Raw genomic sequence first — 23,806 nt, 5'->3', positions numbered from 1 at the left:
GTTTGTGCGAATGGCAAGTGTTTTACTTTGTAGATGGTTGAGGGAGAGGTTACTAGTTGATCCAAGCAAGAAGAAGATGCAAGTGAAGAACCCACCGTTTGAAGATCTTTGGAAGCAATTGCTTGCCCAAATTTGTCCTTGCTTTACATCATTTTCGAGTGGGACGACTCTTTGTTGCTTTTTCTCGCACTTTTGTGTTGGGACTACTGGTTGCTTCTTTTGCTTTGCCACGCCTTGTAATTTTGAACCTTTTGTCAATTTCTTTTGCTTTGCCAGGTCTTATAATTTTAAACCTTTTGTTAGCTGCTTTTGCTTTGCCAGGTCCTATAATTTTGAATCTTTTGTTAGCTGCTTTTGCTTTGCCAGGTCCTATAATTTTGAACCTTCACACCAAACAATCTTTCTAGATTGTTTAACACATCCTTATTAGCACTCTTGGTTAAAACATAAGCTTGCTCTATTAACCATTGGTTATTGTAGCTCTCAAGCATTGAGGAGTTGTTAATGGAGGTACCAAGAGTTTGAGGAAGGCCACGTCAATGCTACATGCCAAGTGAGGGTTGCTACCGCATTGCTTGTTGTGAGCGGCTTTGCAATTTATAGTGTTGTTGGAGAAGGGTATGCCTAGAACCCACATAATGGACTTCTCAGAAGTGGCCTACCCATAGAGAGCTACGAAAGTTTACAATGTTATCCACAAAGCTTTCAATAAAAATGTGTTGTTAATAAGCTTTTCTATGTTGGTACCAATGGGCTTGTTGTAACTTGATATCAAAACTTTTCTAACCAAGCTATGATATCATGACAAGATTGGCTATGATATCATGACAAGATTGGAGAAGAGAGATGTCCAATAACAGATCGAGATCACCGTCTCCAAAGTTCATGAAGCCAACCTTCCTTACAAAGTTCAACTGGTTAGTTTCTTGCCCACTTCCTTGACCTCTACTTTTCTTGCCTTCCTAGTTCTTGGCTTTTTGTTGGTTTCTTTTCCAATTTTCTTATCTTCCACAATTTGGCCTTGATTTCTTGCATTTTGAATGTGCATTCTCAAACTTCATAGTTCTTAATTCTTAATATTGGGATCCCAACTTTTTGATTCCATGCAAATTTTGGCCATCAAAAATGAAAAATATATATGGTTTTAGATTCTAGTTTGTCTTTTACAGTTGTGAGTTGTGATTTTTTTAAAGGAGTACAATCATTAGAATATGCTTAATTTAAACCATGGGATTTTTTAAATTTATTTTTGGGGAAACAAAGGGTTTGTACTGTCCAATTCTTTGGATTTTGAATGACGTTTGATACTATACCAACTTTATAATCAGAAAAATCCTTGAGAGAGGGCATATAACAATCAAATTTTTGTTGCATATACACAATTTTAAATATATTATTTGAATCTAGCGTGCTTTTACCCAAAAAAATCATATTTATAATGTTATATATATTCCATGTTAGCAATTTTCTGCCTCCCTTAGCTTCCTTATACAATGATGGTGCTTCCTATTGTATTGTCTACTCATCTCTAAACTCCTTAAGATATTCATAATGGAAGGGCTTTCTCTCCAATTAGGTCTCACATAATTTCTCTTAACTACCACTCTTATTTTATACTTCCTCTTTCTTGTTGACTCAAAGCTCATCTCTCCTAGCTTCCAAGCACCATTCCCTACCATATCTCCACTCCACTCCACTCTATGATGTGGATTCAAGTAGGAAAGTATGTTTATTCACTCAAGAAATCTATATGTAGGCCATCTCAAAGGCATAGCCATAATCTATGTAGGCTATCTCAAGGCAGTCATGCTAATCGTCATTAGGTCTCGCCACCCCATTGCATTTCAAATTGCTCAAAGCACCTCTTGTTAAACCGAACGGCCACCCTCCGCGACCCTTCATTTATCTAATCTTAACGTAATGTAGTGGAACCCTTAGATTTATCAATTTTAAAGGTTAAAATAATCTTCCTCTTCAATTAATTAATTGATTTCCTTTTTTTAACTCATTGTATGTCCCTTTTAGTTTAATTTGGTTGAAACGTAGGCAGTTATGGGGCAAAAAAACAAATCCTAGATTGTGGTTGTTCCACAGCTCCAAAAAAGATTAAAAATCTAGGAATTTTAAAAAAGGGTTTGATCCAATGTGAATTAAAAAAATAGCTAGGAGTTTAGACAAAATTGCACCACCTTAGCCTTCTTAAATTAACTATATTGCTTTATGCATATATTGAGTGCTATAGGTTGCATTCTTCTCCATTACTAATGTGTAATGAGTCGCAATAAAGAATAGAGACAAGTGTGAAGTGTTAAGAAGAAGGCTTTGTTTGTCATCTCTTGAGAACATGCCACTTTTTCTTTTTCCTTCTCTCCACGTATTTCCTCTCTCCTTCCTCTCACGTATTTTCTAGCTTTTTCATGTTTTTTAAATTTCTTATTCTTTTACAAGTTGTTTTTCTCCCCTCCACATATTTTTGACTTTCTCTACTGCGTGTTTTCTTACAGAGGTGGCATGTGTCGGGTTATGGAGGGTGTAAAGAAAGGTTGCACGATGCCCCTAGAGGGACTAGTTATAGAGGGAGCTTAGAGAGGGCATAGATTCTAGGGAGTGACTAGGCGTGGAAGGCTTGAAGGGATGCATTGAGAAGAAGGTGGCAAAGTGTGGAGGGGTCCCTAGATAAGTTGTAGATGGTTGTGGGCCAGTGAAGAGGAGTCATGGAGAGGCATGGTAGGTAGGCCATGAAGCGAGTGTTATGTAGAAGGTTCAAGATCAAAGCTATGGAGGTCACAACTCTATAGCATGCCATAGGCATGTACTGCAAAGCTTGCAAAGAAATGCTCGGGGAAGAAAGACCCTCTTTTCCTTACCCTTGCGATGCCACACAACTCCTAATACATCTCTTGCAGCTCCTTGCAAGATCTATTATGGCTACTTATAGTAGATCTTGTAGGGAAAACAAGTCCATGAAGTTTGCATTGAAATACAACATACTCTTAGAATCCAATTACACAAAACATACTCACAAATTTACGATACTATGTTTACAAGCAAAGGCACACTCATTGGTCTTGTAATGTTTGGAGAGGAAGTGTGTAGACTCTCTACTCACATGAAAATGTGAATATATTATATATCTAAACATATATATTTATAAATGAACACACTTATTAATTGTGTGTATTTTATAACCTTTTAATAAAATCCTCATATAACATAGCTGGATCAATTTGCACAGATGAAATAGCAGACACGGTATAGCGTGTTAATTCTTTCTTTCATCACGTGGTCATGAAAGCTATGTTTACGATACTATGTTTACAATACTCACAAATTTACGATACTATGTTTACAAGCAAAGGCACACTCCTTGGTCTTGTAATGTTTGGAGAGGAAGTGTGTCGACTCTCTACTCACATGAAAATGTGAATATATTATATATCTAAACATATATATTTATAAATGAACACACTTATTAATTGTGTGTATTTTATAACCTTTTAATAAAATCCTCATATAACATAGCTGGATCAATTTGCACAGATGAAATAGCACACACGGTATAGCGTGTTAATTCTTTCTTTCATCACGTGGTCATGAAAGCTGGATTTAGTCCCCGCGCCTTGGCCTCTTCGTCGTGTTCTTTTCTGACTCACCCTTCTCTACAGTCTCAGGTTGGCTATGGCGTTCTTTGCTACAGCCCTACCAGGCTTCTCAGCTTCTCCACTGCCTCTGCAGCTCTCACCGCTACTCGTCAAAACCAACAGCAACGGTCTTCTTCGAAGAGACCTTCCACAAAGGACCCTGGTCCCAAGCCGACCAGACTTTTGAGAACATGGACAGAGGGCCGGAAAGTGCCTTCCACCAGCATAGGCTCGAAGGTGCAAGTAAAACCAGCACCAACACTCAGAGAGGGAACTGCAGAAGTAGTTGCGGATGAGGGTATGCCTATGGCCTTCTACTTGGAAGAAGAGGACTCACAGGATGAAGAGGAAGAAGAAGAAGAAGATTATGAAGATGCAGACCATCATAGCTCTTCAGAGGATGCTGAGCACAGTAAAATGGAGTCCCTTCCTGATTCTGAGTCCATTGACCTCAACTGTGAGCATTTCAAAAGGTATGTTGATGTTCTCATCCCTCTGTAGTTCTTCCAAAAGGTACACTCATCCTGCCGCTGGCGAGATCCTGTTTTGAAACGTCCATTGGTGCCTTGCCAATAACCTGCTGGTCCCTCATCTAACATTTAAAGTTGCTAGAGCAGATTGTCCACATTTTGAAACATCAAGTGCTACTTCAACATGTTGCTTCATTTTTTTTTTGCACTCTTGTCTTAAAGTTGCTAGAGCAGAGTGTCCACATTTTGAAACATCAAGTGCTACTTCAATATGTTGCTTCATTTTTTTTGCACTCTTCTCTTACACGTTTACGCAAACTTTTGCTTCTGATAAAGAAGGCTGTTAGCCATTTGCTGCACTCCAAGGAAAAAGTTGCGGCCCAAAGGCTAGCCGGGCAAAGTCATCATTCTAATAGCACAACTACATTTGCAAAGTGTCGGAATAATGTGAAGAAGCGGTATCCTTTTTAGATGGAAAGCAAGATAGCAAGCTCCAGTGGTAAGGCCTAGACCTCACATTGCATATCACGTGCCTAGAGCAGCGAAACCTAGTCAACAATGTGGTGGAGTGGTTGGCCTTCTCTTTCCTCTTCTCAAACTCCAAATTAACAAGAAGGGATGCGACCTTTTTTTTCTCTCATGCACACTGCACGGCCTTTTTCACCTCATCATTGTCATTGCCAACCTATGTGGGCATCATCTCTCTCTCTCTCTCTCTCTCCATAGTTAGTTTTGTATCACCCTAGTGAGATAGCTTTGTTTTTTTTCTATTTTATTTTCCGTTCCATGATGAGATATGCCATGGACATTGTTGTATTACTTTGGTCTCACAGGCCCATCGAGTCTTTTAGTAGATGCTTAATATATCTTTCTTTCTCTCTCGATCCGCGGGAGGTTTCATTGTTTGTTCCATGAGAGATTTGGCCCACTTTCCAAGATCATTGTCTTCCCGGACCAATGTTGCCTAGTGCTCTTCCTGCGCAAGCTTTGCATACACACGGGCACTTTCTTGAGAGAGCTTCGGGCCTAGCCACCCCGACCCCTCCCTCGCCAGCCAACCATCACCAGCTTCTTTAGGACCTAGGGAGGAGGACACCCATACAGTGGATCTCGTGGACCCATCTTAGGTTTTTGATTTGTTCTATTTTATTTTTTGTTCCATGATGAGATATGCCTTAGACATTATTGTATCACTTTGGTCTCATTAGCCCTTTGGGTCTTTACCAGGCACTTAATATATCTTTCTTTCTTCTCTCTCTCTCTCTCTCTCTCTCTCTCTCTCATGGCGTGAAGTTGCGCAGGTCCCCCTTCCTCAAGTCTTGATCATAGTTGCACTCGGTTCGCTCACCGCCCCCTAAGTTCGATACGGTCGGTTCAGTACGTGAGCTGGCGGCTCGATCCAGATCCTAGGTGGTCGTTTTTTTTTTGCTGTTTTTGACCATTTGGAGAGCCGTTTGTTGGGCTTTTTTTGGGGCTGTTCATTGCTTAGCTTTTGCTTGCTTGCCTTGGGGCTTGGCCCTTTGGTTGCCACTGGCCAACTTGCCTTTGCTTGAGCCTTGAGCCTCTCCCTATTATCTATATAATAGGCCCTCCCCCAACCCCATCCTCACAAGTGCTCATTGCTCAACCCTCCTCTCTCCCTTGAGTCCCCACTAGGCTCTCTCCCTCTTCCTCAAGGCTCAAGCCTTCCCCTCAAGGCTCAAGCCTCTCCCTCTTCCTCAACTTTCAAGGCTCTCTCTCGAGTCTTCCTCAAGCCTCCTCCTCTTCCTCAAGCCTCCACCGTATTTTTAAGTATTTTTTAATGGACTGTACCTCCACTGTATTTTTATTTTCAAAATATAGCGGTGTGTTTCGAGACCGTATTTGAACGTACTGTACCGAATCGAACTTTTCGTACTTGATAACTATGGTCCTGATGATAAGCAGTAGTCACTGCATGCACTTGAGGTCTACGTGACAAAGTATCCGCTACCAAATTCTTCTTGCTTGGAGTATGCAAAATCTGAAAATGGAACATGGACAAGAAATTTGCCCACCTTAGATGCTTTTCTGAGAGTTTAGGCTATGTAAGAAAGTGCTGTAAACTCTGTTGATTTGTTTTAACCATAAATTCAGCCCTCAAAAGATAATGCTTCCATGTTTGAAAGGCATGAAAAATGACACACAACACTTTCTCATAGGCTTGCAAATACAATTCTGCATGTTGCAGGCAGCGGCTTTCAAAAGCCACTGCATGTCCCTCTTGATTCAAAACAGCCCCCAAACAATCTCCACATGCATAACACTCGACCACAAAAGGTCTATGCAAATCTGGAATTATAAGAACAGGCCCTGAGATGATGGCATACTTCAACATTTGGAAAGCTGTCTTTTCAGGATCTGACCAACGGAATGCCACTTTCTTCTTCGTTAAATCATGCAACGGAGAAGCCAAGAAAGCAGAGTCGAATAAATCGATGATAGTAAGAGCATAAACCAATAAAGCTCCTAACTTGATGAACATTCTGAAGTTCTGGCCAATCCTTGATAGCTTGAATCTTTGTGGGATCCATGCATGCTCTATCTTTGGAGACTATGCCCTAAATAGTGAATTTCTGACAAGAAGAATTCACTCTTCTTTCCATTGATGAAAAGCTTGTGTTTCCTTAGCTCTTCAAAAACAATGGCGAGGTGCTCTTTATGCTCAGCCTCACTCTTTGAAAAGATAATAATATCATCAAAGAAAGTTTTTGTGAACTTGCGGTGAGGTCTAAAAATTATGTCCATCATTCTATTGAAAGTGGCGAGAGCATTTGTAAGTCTAAATGGCACAATCATAGTTGTCACGGTACGAAAATACGATACCGTACGGGAATTTTTGGTACGATATGAAATTTTCGAATACCGTACGATAAAATACGGTTTTTTTTAAAAAACACTTACAAACTATGGAGCTTCAAGCTTGAATGTGAGGGAAGGTTGGGGAAGGGGAGGAGTCTACAGTGCTTGAGGAACCGAAACATGGAGATGTGTCTCTCCTAGTTGGATCTCCCAATTGTCTCCAAAAAAGAACCTGCATGGATAATGCAATACCAAAGGTCTCCCAGTGTAGCGTTTATGGCTAAGGGACCATCCTTGCACAAATACGAGCAGTGCATCTAGGGTGATAGGTTTAGGGACTCCTCTCTAGATCAAAATGGCCATGTCTAAATCTTCTCCCTCATACATAACTTGAGGATCTGACTGTCTAGCCTACTTATACCAGGGATCTCCAAGTGATTTAGCAAGATTCTCTTATCCTACCAATCATGTGTACACTACTAATCTACCTTGCCAGATGTTTTAGGTCTCTCAGCAACCCCATATGGAATACTCAGTGGACTTTGATAATAATCTTGTTAAGGGCCTTGTAATCAACGCACATTTTGTATGTCCCATCCTTTTTCTACACAAGTAAAACTGGAGAACAATAAGGCGAAGAACTGGGCCTTATCAACCCCTTCTCAAGCAAATCATTCACTTGAGTCGTGATTTTCTCCTGTTGGGTAGCACTCACCCTATAAGGAGGTTGGTTAGGAGGAGAGCTACCAGGAATTATGTCATGTGCAAGAATTTGCCATGGACATTCTCAGAAGATAACCCAGAAGGGCAGTTAGCAAAAGAGCATTTAGAACGAGAAGTGGAGCATAAGGTGGAGAAGTGGCTAGTGTGGACTTGGAGAAGAACCAGAAGACCTGTCGGCTGCAAGGAGGGTCCTGTCGGCTGAACCAGATGAGGCGGCTGCAGGTGCATCAAGTGATATGAAGAGTTTGTCCAGTCGGTTGGCCGACTGCTGGTCGGCTAGATCTCCTTTGGTCCAAGAGGCCTATAAAAGGCACATGTGCTCATTGTTGTAGTCATTCTCTCCCTTATGGAGTGGATCAAGTACTAGGACAGATTTTGGTGTGTTACACCTTTTTTACAAGGTAGCCTAGAGCTGTAGATTGAGTACCTTTTTGCACCATATGAAATATACTGAATTTCCAGCATTTCGCTCTCTCTCTACTCTCCCTTCTGTCTGCGTTTTTGTATCAGCATGTTCTCAGAGGTGTTTAGGGCTGAAAGAAGACTCCTAGAGCTTCTGCGTGTTACATGTACAGTGTTACCTTGAACATCGGGTATAACATTCACACTCGGTTTTGCATCTTGCACATTATTCTTCTTGAGATTTTGGGGGCATTGAGATTTCATGTGATCCTTGCTCCCACATGTGAAGCACTTTCTCCCTCTCATGCAATAAAAAATATGCTGTCTGGACAGCTTAGGGTCATCCTTTTTACCCCCCCGCTTCTTTTCTGAGCCCCCTTTTGCATCCTTGGACTCATTAGGCATAAACTTAGATGGCTGTCCACCCTTTTTCTGCTCATTTCCAGCTCTGAATTTTCCCTTGTATGAGCTGAATTCTTGTCTTTTTGATGCTTCCTTACCATGCGATTCCTTAGAAATAGTGGCCGAGTATATGAGCTCTTGTAGAGTGTTGTGGAGATACACTGCAAGGCTCTTCTGAATGATTCTTTGCAGCCCTGATTCAAACTTTCTTTTCTTCTCGTCCTCACTAATCGTCATGAATGGAGTGACTTTGAGAAGAACCAGCCAAAAACTTTGAAACATAAGATGAAATGGATTCGCCTTCATCCTGTGTTAGCCAATCCCATTCCTTTCGTACATCCTTCTCAAAGTGAGGAGGGAGGAATTGATCATAGAATTGCTCTTTAAAGGCACTCCATGGACGAGCGGCCATCCTGTCCAAAAGCTTTGCCATTCACCAATCACTTGCAGTCTCTTTAAGATGCATACCCACATGCCTGAGCATAGATTTCTCGGTAACTTCCTCAGTGCAAAAGGCTATTTCAAATTGTCTTATGAAAGGAAGTGCCTTGGTGGTATCCAGCTTTCCATTATAACTCTCGAATTTGATGTCCTTGTCCCGTGACTTGAACTCTTTGGCCTTCTTGCTGTGACAAGCATCCCGATGCTCTAAAACATCCTCCACCTCGTCATGTCTACGATGGCGATGGTGCCCAGATCTAGGGCTGATTTCCCGTGTAACACCTTCCACTATGGATGGAACTCTAGGAGCAGGAACATACCTAGAAGGTGGAGACACCACCGACAATGCATGAAGATCTTCTCCATCTCTCAAATGGGCTGAAAACTGTTAGCAGTCATCTCCTGTCTGTACACTATGTCAGGGCCTTTGTTGTGGGTGTGCTCACCTGTATTTGGTGTCTTCCCATTTTTCCTCACTCTCCGTATTTTTCCCCATTTATTTGGAGTTGTGTATGGGTTGTCGGCTGCCCCCAGGTGTTGGCCGACTGTGTCTGCTGGCTGCCCGACTGCTCAGTTGATACCCGACCACCCTTTCAGTGCTGGCCGACTGGATTTGCTCTGGCCGATTGACCTTTTTGCTGGTTGTGAGCGGTCAGGTTGTTGTCGGCATGTTTTGGGCTGGCCGACCAGCAGCCAGGGGCCATATAAAATGGCCCCTTGCCCACACACTCCATCTTGTAGTATTCCGGGATTTTATTGGTGTATATAGCAGAGTTACACAAGCTTCTCTCTCTCTTTCATCTGTGTATTGCTCTCTATAGCAATTGTCTTCATTTCTGATGTGCATTCTGACATGGTATCAGACCCCTAGGTGGCTTGAAGCGTGGAGATAGTGGGATGTCGAGGGTTTGCTGATTGAGGTGGTGATTGGAGATTGTTTGGCCATCACTGTTGGACAGTCACCTTGCATTCTATTTGCAACCTCTTCTTCTTTTTTCCCACCCAGCCTCCCTTCACAAGACCTTGTGAATCCTTGAGATGGCAGATTTGCTTGAGATGGCTGAGAAGCACGTGAAGATCCTGACACTCCCACGTTCCCGGTAGACCGACAATTGGACGGGAACAACTACGGCATATGGAAGGTAATGATGGAATCTGTTTTGGAGTCCTATGACTTGGTTGATTTCATTGTTGTTGGGGTTCCATGGCCGGAGTTGGAAGATGGGGAGTTACCCTCTATTCGGAAGGAACGGGAGGCACATGCACAGTTATGGGATCGTGTTAATGCTTGAGTTCGTTCTTTCATCTTCCTTAATTGCACACCACAGGTGATCAATCACATAAAGCATATGACGCTGGCCAGAGGGATTTGGCAGCATTTGGCTTCTCTCTACAACAGGGTATCACCCACGAAGAGGATCTCCTTGGAAGTTCAGATGCGAGTGATGAATCGTGCAAAGTTGTCGACGATGTGGGAGCACATCAACAAGTTGCAGGCTCTTCAGCAGGAGGTTCTCCAGGCCGGGAAAGAGATATCGTCAGAGGATATGGCCATAACAATGTTGTCACACTTGCCCTCTCAGTACTCAGCATTTTACTCCTCTTTGATCACCAGTGGTAGGCTCAGCACCATCACATAGGAGGAGCTTGTGCCCATGGTCTTGGACCAAGGAAGAGCTATTCACGAACCCTCCACAGGGCGGAGGTTCTGAGGCCTTGACTGGCCAACAGTCGAAAGGCCGTAACAACAACAACAAGGGCAAAGGGAAGTCTTGTCTTCTGAGAAGAAGCCTGATTCAGACCGAGAGAAACTGAAGGCCGAGAGGACCAAAAGGTCACTATTGGAGGAAGTGTCCCAAGCGGACTGGGAAGAGTGCTGATTCTTCAGCTTCAGTTGCAAAGACTCCAGCCTTTGTGCACTTGGAGATGTTGGATACCGATGCTTCATCTTCTTCGAGCGAGGAGGCAGTTGGCTTCATTGCCAAGGATACTCGGGAATGGATTCTTGATAGTGGTGCTTCTAGGCACATGACTCCTTCCCGGTACTTCTTTCAGGATCTGAAACAGTAATCAGGTTGCATTTTCATTGGCGACAATTCCACCATACCGATACACAGTGAGGGCCGGATGGAGATCATTCCCGATGGCAGAGGGGGGAAGCATTCCTCTCGTGTTCTTTACGTCCCCGCACTTGGTTTTCATCTGTTGTCAGTGCATGAGGTGTGCAAGACTAGCGTCCGGGCGGAGTTCGAGGAGCATTCTGTTGCTCTTATGGGACCGCGAGACTAGCCAGGTTGTTTGGGAAGGCGGAGTGGAGAATGGTATATACAAACTCTCAGCACTCTCCTCTTTGATAGGTTCTTAGATTGGTGATTTGTGGCACTTTCGGTTTGGCCACTTGAATGTGGATGCGTTGCGGCGAGCTTTCCGGGACCAGATGGTGGTTGGCTTGCCAGATGTTGGCAGCAGGCAGGGACGCTGTAGTTCTTGCATTCGTGGTAAGTAGCACAGGGAAGCCTTTCCAAAGTAGGCTTCCAAACAGGCTTTGAAACCTTTGGAGTTGGTACACACTGACTTGTGTGGGCCTATGCAGACAGCATCCTTGGGAGATTCTTTGTACTTTACGCTGCTGCTTGATGATTGTAGCTGATTCACATGGGTTTATTTTCTTTCACATAAGGACCAAGCCTTTGCTCGGTTCAAGGAGTGGCATGTGATGGTGGAGAAAGAGTCTGGGTCGAGGCAAACAAGACAAGTCATCCAAAGGTAAAATCAAGGTCATGCACACATGAGTGTAGCTAGATTTGAAGAAACACCCATCTGCGGAGTTGTATTAGCTAAACTGTCTGGGGCTCATGATCCTTCCGGAACCTTCCCAGAACATAAATACAGAAAATCTCCAGGATAGCTAGTCCCAGGGAGTCACATCATGTCAAGCTCCATGAGCCATACATGTATACCATGTAAGGTCTCACAAGCCACACATTTCCATACATGTACTGTCATGTCAGGCTCCATATGCCACATAGACGCACCATGTCAGGCTCCACCAGCCATACATGTATATCATGTCAGGCTCCACATGCTACACATGAACAGTAGAAAAACAGAAGCTATGAGGAATTTTGTGACAGCATTGACACAATTCTCTCTCTCTTAAGTATAATTAAGTGCAGTTCAGTTAATCCTAAGGTTGTTTTACTACAATCAATTCCCTACATGTCACATTAAATCAAGGTTTTCAAGCAACATTATTTTTTGCATAGGGCCATTTTTTTAAATTAACTTTTAACATAAAAAGATCTAATTTCCTGTTTATTCTTGTACTTAAAACAGCATGCATGGGACAGGCATTGAAGCTAATTAGCACGATTGTTAGGCATCTCATTTTTACTTCTCTTTTCTTTTTGCCTTTTAGCTCTCTGCTGCTACAAGAGTGTAATGACATTTTGTTGGCAAACAGGTGTTCAGGTTGTGTTATTGAGACTGCTTTAGATCAGCCCCCCATATTCAAAGATGCTCAAAGATTCTTCCGTTGTCATGGTATCCAAAACCTAAAGCTGACGACAGGCAGTGTGGTGAGGTGGTTATTCCTTGGCGTGCCCGATCAAATCTGTTTTTGAGGCATTACTTTTCTATTATGGAAGACAGGCTTTGAACCTAGGCTTTTGTATCTGCTTAGACTAAAGGTTTTTATTCTTACATTCAATCTTTCTTGGACTAGTGGGAATGGAGGTGCAAAGCAAAACTGGCTGTTCGGGGGACATCAAAGAATCCTGTTGTAGGACTCTATGTGGAGGGCACACATGACATTGTAGATATTCCGAATTGTCGAAGTGCGTGTTTCTTCCAACCTAAATGATGAAGGAATTCTATCTATCTAATCTTGTCAAGCAGCATACTTAGGAAGGAATTTTATCATCTGCTCTTGCCAGACAGCATGCTTAGTGTGTTCTACAATGTACAGCGTAGGCAGGGTCATTAGGCAAGCACATGCAGGCACAACTGTATCTTACTGATAAATCTTTGCTTTTGAGTCAGCTCACCACCCAAGAATTAATGCAGCAGTTGAACTTTTAAAAGCAGGTATGTTAAATTTCGGCTCATTATGCTGTGGCCTGTTGCTTTCTTTATATAATATAGGGTGTGTCCTGTTGCCATAGGAATTAGAGAGCTTGGCATACAACCTTATGATGAGGATACGGGGAATGGTGAACTGCGCTATGTCCAGGTAGTTTTGAAACTAAATGCAAGATTTTTTTGTGTGTGTGTGTGTGTGTGTGTGTGTGTGTGTGTGGGGTTTGGGGGGGGGGGGGCTGAGCATCATGAAATTGTCTTGATGGCTACATCATTTTGGCACGTCAACTGTGGAAACCCTTTGACTTAATGCTACTTGACATGTGCAGATGTCAATAACCACATACAATACATCAATTCCAGCTGGGGAGCGCTATGCAAATGGTAATTGTGCTGTGATTTCATATAGGAATGCATGAGGCACTTACACATTTGCCTTTTCTCATTGATTTGTAAGAACGCTATCCAAACTTTTTTATGGGCTCAACAGGAGCAGGAATAGAAGAATGGGGGCAGTTGAACACTATCGAAACTTTTTATGGGCTCAACAGGAGTAAGAATAGAAGAATGGGGGCAATTACATATACATGCATTTCTATCACACACATGCATGTGGGTTTGTACACGAAGATGCCAAGAACGGCAGTCTTCTTTTTTTCCCAAAAAATATCCCTCAATCGATAATAAGAGCTGGGAGCTCATTAGGCATCGCAGCCTGACACATCTGGTGGGTGCGGTGCAGTGAGGTCATCGAGGGCTCTGTTACCCCGCTAGTGGAGAGTTGAGACCATCAGCTTGATTTGGTTGGATCTTATCCACACCCTTCGTGAGTGCCTGGAGCATTTGATGGGTGACTCAGAATGCATGCAGAAGTGCCCGGCTGCCTTTCTTTGCACTTGGAACCGGGTCCCCAACCATGAAGGCTTGTGGCTCAAGGCTTTTAGTATTTTTAAATTGGAAAAGATGAGTACCCATAACAGAGTAGTATCAAGGTTTATGGAATATGCTTTGGGGAAGATCAGTACCCACATTAGGAAGAAACAATTAAGGGTATCTTGTGAGAGTGTGAACTTCCTGCAGACGTGAATATGCTTGTGAGAGGACAGCCATAGTATCTTGCATTTTGGATATTTGTGAAGAGCTTTGTACCTTTTAGATTCTCATCACTGTATTTAAATAATCTGGCACTCCCTTGAGGAGACAGGTTCTCAAAGCTTGTACAAGAAAAAACACTCCTTGTGTATAATAAAAGATCCCAAGGTGGGGGGTTGGCCCATTCTGGCCTCTGTGTGGTTTCCACTAAAGCCCGAAAAATTACTCCTTGGATAATACAATATGCCAAGAGGAGGTTTGACCCATTGCAGCCTGAGTGTGGTTTCCACTGCATTTTACTTTGCTCGTTTTGGGGTATTGTGCCTGCACTGTTTTAAATCAAAAGTTTAACTACATCAACGATAGCTAGTGGTTTTCCGAGACCCTGTGCGGTTACAGTGGCATGGGCTTTCTTTTTCTTTTATCTTTATTACAATCATGATAAATTCCAAAGATATTTCTGTAAATGATCTTGGATAAAAATCAGATAAATTGAGAAAGAAAACATGTCCCCATCATGGGTGCACCAGTTTGCTCGGGACGTAGCCAAGCCCCAACCCAATAAGCTAATCTGAATCTGTTTGTTGTCCAGAACTGCTTGGCTCCCGGAGTGGTCTTTATATATATACATATATCCACATGCAGATTGTATCTGATGTGATGAACATACGGAGGTATCAAATGGTTTTTTGAATTTGTCAATACTAGAGTATTGTCCCTGTCCCCACGGCACTAGTCTTATTCTGCCATTTCCGGCTCTCGGGTATCTAACACCCTCTCAGCCATTGTAAGTGCTCTTGGGTGTTTGACAGCCTCTCCAGCTCTTGCTTTTCGGTCTCTCTTTGGGTCCAATCACGCAATCCAAATAGGAATCCATGCAATCTATCTGTGGATGGCATATCTGTGATCTGTAGCATATGCTGCTTGTACTTGTTAATGTATTCTCGCAATTTTTCATTTGCATGTTTGAGGTTATGCCAATCATCGTGTACCAACAGACCTCATTTCGTGGCACAAAGTATGCTTGCAAATCCTTAGTGAAATCATCTCATCGTAGCCATAAACCCTTTGAATCTGTGCCAAGAACCAAGTGTATGCATCCCTTGATAACAAGCGAGATGCCACCTGAATCCATTGTCTACCTGCAGGTTGCAACCTTGTTCATAGTGAGATAGTCTTCTGTCTCTTAGATCCACCTTGTTACAATCAGTGAATCTCTTTGTCTTGTGAATTTCTCTGGAGATAATGGCTTGTATTTTCCGTATCCCTCATTTGAAGAGTCAGAGTCTCCCCTCTCATCCCGCCTTTTGGAACACCTTGAGGGGTACCTTGACCTTGCACGTCTTGGTGACGGCGGTCGACTATTGTCTTTCTTGTGTAGTCGTTTGCTAACGAGGCAAACACGCCTTCTATCCGGTTCATCCTGTCATCGTGATACTCTTGCCAATTCGTGCCTTGGCCTCTTGGATCATCCATTTGGTCTTGTTGAGTGTTATGTGCTTTTGACTCAGTGCATTTATTGAGCCGTTCTTGGCAAATCCACGTTGCTATCTCGGCTTGAATTTCCGTTTCTCTTTTCCGTCTGGCTTCATCCTCTAATCTCGCGGCTTCTTCCGCATCAACGAAATCACCTTTCAATGCTTCACCCTTTGGCATATGTGTTGACAAAACTCACCGCATCGTAGTGCTTCCTGCTTTGATACTACCGAGTGACACGGACCAGCTTGCTTGGGACGTGTTCCGGGTCTGGATTGACCGCACGGAACTGAAGTTTACAGGCTAAAACTGAAAACAAAGAATGGTTGCTCAATGTTGTATGGGACGTTCTATAGGTCTTCTCAAAGACGGTGACGAACCGGTCGTTTCTAGCTATAGAATGTTGAAAATGGACTCCGTATGTGAGAGTTATGACCAAAACAGTGATGGGCTACTAAAAATGGACTCCATACGCTTCGACCACCATTTCTATGGCCCCTATCAGGCTCTCAAGTCTTACAATGGTGTGACTTATAAAATTGAACTACCAGAACGTTTTGGCCGACATGTGCCGACGCTTAGGGATAATGCAACACCTACAGCAACATCATTTGAGCTAGAAATCATCTTTAAGTCACGTTTCAAGCGCAAACATCTCGAGTTTTACCTCAAATGAAAATATCATCCCATGACTGATTGTACATGGGTGCTAGAAGCTAAAATGCTAGAACTGTCACGCCCACTTGTTTTGCAGTTCTATGATATCCCGCCCATGGCGGATGAACCTATGTAGGATTAAAAGCTTGAAAGAGACTTCAAGCTCTCCAAATGTAACACGCGGAAGCTCTGGGGGTCTTCTTTCAGCCCTAAACACTCTTGGAAAACATGCTGTTGCAAAACGCAGATATGAAGAGAGAGTAGAGAGAGACATATGCTGGAAATTCAGTGTATTAATATGGTACAAAAAGGTACTCAGTCGTCGACAGCCCTAGGCTGCCTTGTAGAAAAGGTGATAAACACCCAAAAGTCTAGTCCCTACTTGGACCCTAATGATCCACCCCATAAAGGAATGAATGAATAAAACTATGAGCACACTTTGCTATTTATAGTCTCTTAATCTTAATGGAGAGCTGGTCGACTGCTGTCGGCTAGCTGACTGGACAATAATTCATGGCTCTTAATGCGCATGTAGTTGCCTGTGTCTTGGTTCAGCCGACAGCCTCCTGTAGTGCAGCCGACCGCTTCTTGCTTGATTCTGGTACAGCCGACAGGCCTTCCTCTTCAAGCCCTCCAGCCTTGCTCCAATTCCCACACTGCCAAACAACACTCTGTGCTCCATGTCCTAGTCCTAATACTCTTTTTCTTGGCTGCCCCTTCTGGATTTAGCCCTGAAAATGTCCATGGCATTTATCATGCACATGACATTCGCCTCTGCTAAACTTGATGACGGGATTCCAACCTGCTCTTGGATGACCGTCATCATCCCAAATCTTTTCCCGAAGTCCCTCTGTCATCCTTCCATCCCTGGCAACCCTTTTCTCTGAAAGCCCGGCACGGTCTCCAAAACCACTCTGCCTCTGAATAAGATCAATGCATCTGTTCCCTCCAGTACCGAATCTGTTCTTGCCCTGACTCTGAACACTGTCTTGGTCTTCATTCCTGAGAAATGAGTCTGGCACTCTCACATCACCCCTTGGAGGATAATCTTGTTGGAAGGTTGGCGATTTCGAGCGTGTGATCTATGGCTAGAAGGTGCCTTGGATTATCCCATAAGTGGAAGCATGGGAAGTTGAAGAGCCATATATAGGCTAGAGTGGCACCTTGTCATAGTCATCTCCTCCGGCCGGTGTTTTGGGAAGCAGCTCACCGGGAGATGGGAGCCCGGTGGAGGGATGCTGCAATGCCCGTTGGGGGTGTTCGTGGTGCTTGATGGTGATGCGTCTCCTACGTGCGTTAGTCTTCTGCTGCACATTCAAACATGGTATCAGAGCCCGGGTGTGTGTGGTCTTGGGCGGCTCAGGCGTGTGTGGTCCTGTTGGGCGACCCCCTCGCGCCTCGGTGGCTTGCGGAGCTCGAATCGAGGGAGGGTGTTGGAAGGTTGGCGATTTTGAGCGTGTGATCTATGGCTAGAAGGTGCCTTGGATTATCCCATAAGTGGAAGCATGGGAAGTTGAAGAGCCATATATAGGCTAGAGTGGCACCTTGTCATAGTCATCTCCTCCGGCCGGTGTTTTGGGAGGCAGCTCATCGGGAGATGGGAGCCCGGTGGAGGGATGCTGCAGTGCCCGTTGGGGGTGTTCGTGGTGCTCGATGGTGATGCGTCTCCTACGTGCGTTAGTCTTCCGCTGTGCATTCTGACAAATCCTCCCTTGGGACCGTTGCCCGAGAACCTATCTGGCTCACAGGACTGCCATCCCCTCTGGCTTTGTGGAACACCACCAACAAACCTCTTGGGAGCTCTTCCCGATTTTGTGTTCCTTGCCTTGGGCTTCGTATCCGTGTACTTTCCTGTACCTTGGACCTGTACACCATCATATGGGACTGATTTAGTGTTTAGCTTTGTTGAGCCTGATGCTGTGATACCAATGTAACATGCGGAAGCTCTGGGGGTCTTCTTTCAGCCCTAAACACTCCTGGTCCACAGCCCTAGGCTGCCTTGTAGAAAAGGTGATAAACACCCAAACGTCTAGTCCCTACTTGGACCCTATGTCAGAATATGCAGCGGAAAGAGCTCAACAGCCCCACGGAGAAGCTCAAGTCCAATCTGGTGTTCAGCAACCAGATCAATGAACCAACCAACTTCCGGTACTGCGAGGCATCAACTGGCTCACAAGGATCTGTAACGGTTAACTTTGTGTTCGGGTCCATCGGCGAAGTAATAGGCTTGCAGTTCTCCATCCCAAAGGCCTCAAGCAACTCATGAACATACCGCTGCTGAGAGACGAAAAACCCCCTCTGGGTCTGCCAGATCTCCAATCCCAAGAAGAAGTGGAGTAAGCCTAAGTCGGTCATCTCAAACTCCTTTGACAAGGCAGCCTTCGTCACTCCAATGTGCTCCACATGACCGCCGGTGAGAATGAGATCATCCACATAAAGGATGATAAGCGTGACCATGCCGCGTTCCCGAAAGAGATACAGGTTCGGATCTGCAACCGATCTCTGAAATCCAGTCCGAATAAAGAAGGAATCAATCTTCTGATTCCAAGCCCTGGGAGCCTGCTTAAGACCATACAAGGCCTTACGTAACCTGTAAACCATCCCTTCCGATCCTGGAACAATAAAGCCTGGAGGCTGCTCAACGTACACCTCCTCTTGCAGGTCACCATTAAGGAACGCAGATTTTACATCCATCTGATACACGGGCCACCTCTGAGAAGAAGCAAGGGCAAGAACGGTCCGAATCGTGGACATCCGCGCTGTCGGTGCAAAGGTATCCTCGTAGTCGATGCCTGGCCGCTGAGCATAACCTTTAGCCACAAGCCTGGCTTTGTGTTTGTCCACCGACCCATCAGACGTGTATTTGCTCTTAAAGACCCATTTGACACCAATGACTGACCGCTTCGACGGCCTCGGTACCAACTCCCAAGTGTTGTTCTTCTCGATGGCATCAAGTTCCACCTGCATGGCTTTCCTCCAAGTATCCTGTGAAAGGGCTTCCTTTACGGAAGTGGGCTCTTTGTCCCGCATGATACGAGACATCAAAGCATAGTTCACCTGAAGAAGCTCCGCCGTGTTGCTTTTATCTCGGACTCGATGTGATCTTCGAGGGCCGTCCTCTGTGGTCCACTCGGAGGGTAGCTCCGTGACACCTGACTCCCGAAGGGTGTCTAACAACCACCTAGGTACTCGAACAGATCGTGGAGCCTCCTGTGATCGCGGGGGCTCTACTCCAGCTGCGGGCTCAACCTCCTGTGAAGACTGAGGTGGATCAACTGGAATGATAGACTGGGAATCATCATCAGACTCCTCTGGATCTCCAAGAAGTGGCGGCTCCTCGACAGTGGATGCTGCAACATGCTCGTCAAAGACCACATCCCGGCTGACAACAATCTCATTCCTCTCTGGATCATACAACCTGTATCCCTTGGAAAGAGAGTTATACCCCACAAATACCAGCTTGTGGGACTTGGAGTCAAGCTTCCCCCTCTGCTTCTTCGGAATATGTACATACGCGTCACTCCCAAAGACACGGAAGTGCGAGACATCGGGTTTCCTGCCAAAATATGCCTCAAATGGAGTCATATGGGGTACAGAAGTCGGAGGAGAGCGGTTAATGGTATGGACAGCCGTTGCCACAGCCTCACCCCAAAGTGGACGAGGAAGATCACGATGCTCCAGCATGGTCCTCGCCATCTCCACCACAGTCCTGTTCTTTCGTTCAACAACTCCATTCTCCGAAGGCGATCCGGTATTGGCCAATTCCCTTTTGATGCCATGGTCTGCACAAAACCTGAAAAATACAGTCGAGGAGAATTCACCTCCTTTATCAGCCCTGAGAGTCTTAACCTGATATCCAGACTCTTTCTCCACCATCACGTGCCAATCCTTGAACCGAGCAAAAGCTTGGTCCTTTTGGGAAAGAAAGTAGACCCACGTGAATCTGGTACAATCATCAACAAGCAGCATGAAGTAGAGAGATCCTCCCAAGGATGGTATCTGCTGTGGTCCACACAAGTCAGTGTGAATCACCTCCAATGGTTGCGAAGCCTGCCTGGAAGCCTGCTTCAGAAAGGATTCCCTGTGCTGCTTACCACGGATGCAAGAACTGCAGCGTCCTTGCCTATTACCAACATCTGGCAAGCCAACCACCATCTGGTCCCGGAAGGCGCGCCACAAAGCATCCACATTTAAGTGGCCAAAACGAAAGTGCCACAAATCTCCGACCTGAGAACTTGTCAATGAGGAGAGTGGAGAGAGCTTGTAGATGCCATTCTCCACACCGCCTTCCCAAACAACTTTGCCAGTCTACGGTCCCTTAGAGCAACTGAATGCTCCTCAAATTCCACCCGAAAGCCAGTCTTGCATACCTCATGCACTGACAAAAGATGAAAACCCAGAGCAGGGACATAAAGAACACGGGAAGCATGCTTGCCCCCCTTGCCGTCGGGAATAATCTCCATCCGGCCCTCACTATGTATCGGAATAGTGGAGTTATCGCCAATAAAGATACGACCTGACTGCCGTTTCAGATCCAGAAAGAAGTCACGGGATGGAGTCATGTGCCTGGAAGCACCACTGTCGAGAATCCATTCCCGGGTATCCTTCGCGGTGAAGCCAACTGTCTCCTCGCTCGAAGATGATGAAGCATCGGAGTCCACCATCTCTAAGTGCACAAATGCCGGAGTCTTTGCAGCTGAGGCTGAGGAATCAGCACTCTGCCCTGTCCGCTTAGGGCACTTCCTCCAGTAGTGGCCTTTCTCACCACAATCATTGCAAGATCTTTCGGCCTTCAGCTTCTCTCGTTCTGGATCAGGCTTCTTCTCAGAAGACTTCTCTGGTGAAGCCTTCCCTTTGCCCTTGTTGGTATTCTGGCCTTTCGACCGTTGGCCAGTTAAGGCCTCCGAACCTCCGCCGTGAGGAGGGTTCGTGAAACGTTCCTCCTGGTCCAAGACCATTGTTGGCACAAGCTCCTCCCAAGTAATGGTGCTGAGCCTGCCACTCGCGATCAACGAGGAATAGAAAGCAGAATACTGACCAGGCAAGTGGGAAAGCAAAGTGATGGCCATATCTTCAGATGATATCTCTTTCCCAGCTTGTAGGACTTCCTGCTGAAGGGCCTGCAGCTTGTTAATGTGTTCCCGCATCGTCGAAGACTTTGCAGGGTTCATAACCCACATCTGCACTTCCAAGGAGATCTGCTTCATGGGGGATACCCTGTTATACAAAGAAGCCAAGTGCTCCCATATGCCTCTCGCCAGCGTCATGTGCTTCACATGATTGATCACTTGTGGTGTGCAATTGAGGAAAATAAACGATCGGACCCTGGCGTTGACACGATCCCACATGTGTGCCTGTGCCTCGCGGTCCTTCCTTGTCGATAATAACTCCCCTTCCTCAGCTTCCGGCCGTGGCACCCCGATGATAATAAAATCAGCAAGGTCATATGACTCCAAAACCAACTCCATCATGACCTTCCAGATGCCGTAATTGGACCCGTGCAACTGACGATCCACTGGGAACGTAGGGAGAGTCGGAATCTTCACGTGCTTCTCAGCCATCTCTAGTAAATCTGCCATCGCGGAGAGTAACCTGAAAAGGGTGGGTGGGTGGGGAAAAAAATCTGAAAACCTGCAAGTGGCTGTCCAGCACCTTTGCCCGCCTTCCTCTTGCACCTTCTCTTCCCGTTCAGCCCAAACCTTATACAGGGCGGGTACACCCACAACAGAGTCTAAATATAGACAGGAGATGACTTCTAACACCCTAATGATCCACCCCGTAAAGGAAACGCGGAAGCTCTGGGAGTCTTCTTTCAGCCCTAAACACTACTGGAAACTTGCTGATGCAAAACGCAGACATGAAGAGAGAGTAGAGAGAGAGAGATATGCTAGAAATTCAGTATTTTCTGATGGTACAAAAAGGTACCTACAAATCTACAGCCCTTGGCTGTCTTCTTGAAAAGGTGAACATCACCAAAATCTTTCCCTAATTGGGACCCCTAAGGACCCAACTGCTAAATGAGTTGAATGAATAAAACTATGAGCACACTTTGCTATTTATAGTCTCTTAATCTTAATGGAGAGCTGGCTGACTGAACAATAATTCATGGCTCTTGATGCGCATGTAGTCACCTGTGTCTTGGTTCAGCCGACAGCCTCTTGTAGTGCAGCCGACCGCTTCTTGCTTGATTCCGGTACAGCCGACATGCCTTTCTCTTCAAGCCCTCCAGCCTTGCTCCAATTCCTACACTGCCAAACAGCACTCTGTGCTCCATGTCCTAGTCCTAATACTCTTTTTCTTGGCTACCCCTTCTGGATTTAGCCCTGAAAATGTCCATGGCATTTATCATGCACATGACACCAAAAGGGGGGTGTATGTGAGGGCTGAGGCTTGGGATTTCTATCCCACCTCACATGCTGCTCTTGAGGGGAGCTTGCTTGTACCGAATAAATTTGCCTCTATATAGGAGCACCTTGAGTGGAGTAACATGGCGTAGCCCGATCTTTCCTACCTACGTTTTGATACATGCCGGCTTGTGGGCAAAAGATCCCGTGCCTCGAACACCCATAAGCTAACTCTCATCACTTCTATGATTCCTCTTGTAATTGTGTTGCATCTTGTAATACAAGCAACATATCATTTTGTGGGTTGAACATCTCTCTTTTAGAAGCGTACAGTTTTTTGTTTTGGTAGGGCAGCCCATCATTGTTTTGGTCATAACTCTCGCATACGGAGTCCATTTTCAGCGTTCTATCTGTTCGTCACCATCTTTGAGAAGACCTATAGAACATCCCGTACAACATTGAGCAACCATTCTTTGTTTTCATTTTTAGCTTGTGAATTTCAGTTCCGTGCGGTCAACCCAGACTTGGAACGTGTCCCAAGCAAACTGGTCCGTGACACTTGGTATCAGAGCAAAAAGAATCGCGACGCGGTGAGTTTTGTCAACACATATGCCAAAGGATAAAGCATCGGAAGGTGATTTCATTGATACGGAAGAAGTCGAGAGATTGGAGGAGGAAGCTAGACGGAAAAGAGAAACAGAAATTGAACCCGAGGTATCAACATGGATTTTACTAAGAACGGCTCAACAAACGCACCGAGTCAAAAGCACAACACTCAATAAGACCAAATGGATGATCCAAGAGGCTGGGGCCCGAGTTGGCAAGAGTATCAGGATGACAGGATGAACTGAATAGAAGGTGTGCTTGCCTCGTTAGCATAATATCTACACAAGAAAGACAGTAGTTGACTGCCGTCACCAAGATGTGCAAGGTCGAGGTTCCCCTCAAGGCGTTCCAGAAGGTGGGACGAGAGGGGAGACTGACTCTTATGAGGGATATGGAAAATACAAGCCGTTATCTCCAGAGAAATTCATGGGACAAAGAGATTCATTGGTTGTAGCAAGGTGGATTTGGGAGACAGAAGACTATCTCACTATGAACAAGGTTACAAGTAAACAATGGATTCGGATGGCATCTCACTTGTTATTAGAGGATGCATACACTTGGTTCTCGGCATGAGATTCAAAGAGACCATGGTGACGATGGGATGATTTCACTATGGATTTACAAGTATACTTTGTACCACGCAATGAGTCTTCCG

General features: G+C 44.9%; 1 protein-coding gene across 1 annotated transcript in view; it reads left to right on the top strand.

The window, feature by feature from the left end:
* Window positions 1–3,529: 3,529 nt before the first annotated feature.
* LOC147613013 (S-adenosyl-L-methionine-dependent methyltransferases superfamily protein) overlaps window positions 3,530–23,806 on the top strand; it is a 68,409-nt gene continuing 48,132 nt past the window's right edge. The window contains exons 1-6 of the mRNA XM_086782314.1: window positions 3,530–4,114; window positions 12,363–12,477; window positions 12,624–12,735; window positions 12,941–12,985; window positions 13,063–13,130; window positions 13,306–13,360. Coding sequence (XP_086638440.1) covers window positions 3,594–4,114; window positions 12,363–12,477; window positions 12,624–12,735; window positions 12,941–12,985; window positions 13,063–13,130; window positions 13,306–13,360 — 916 coding nt within the window. The 5' untranslated portion in view covers window positions 3,530–3,593. The remainder of the gene's footprint in view (window positions 4,115–12,362; window positions 12,478–12,623; window positions 12,736–12,940; window positions 12,986–13,062; window positions 13,131–13,305; window positions 13,361–23,806) is intronic.

The sequence above is a fragment of the Cibotium barometz genome, chromosome 44 (genome assembly GCF_041138505.1).
Source record: "Cibotium barometz isolate CiBa-2024 chromosome 44, ASM4113850v1, whole genome shotgun sequence".
In the NCBI taxonomy this organism is placed as follows: domain Eukaryota; kingdom Viridiplantae; phylum Streptophyta; class Polypodiopsida; order Cyatheales; family Cibotiaceae; genus Cibotium; species Cibotium barometz.
The sequence above is the reverse complement of the archived record's forward strand: the minus strand, read 5'-3'. Positions and strand labels throughout refer to the sequence as shown.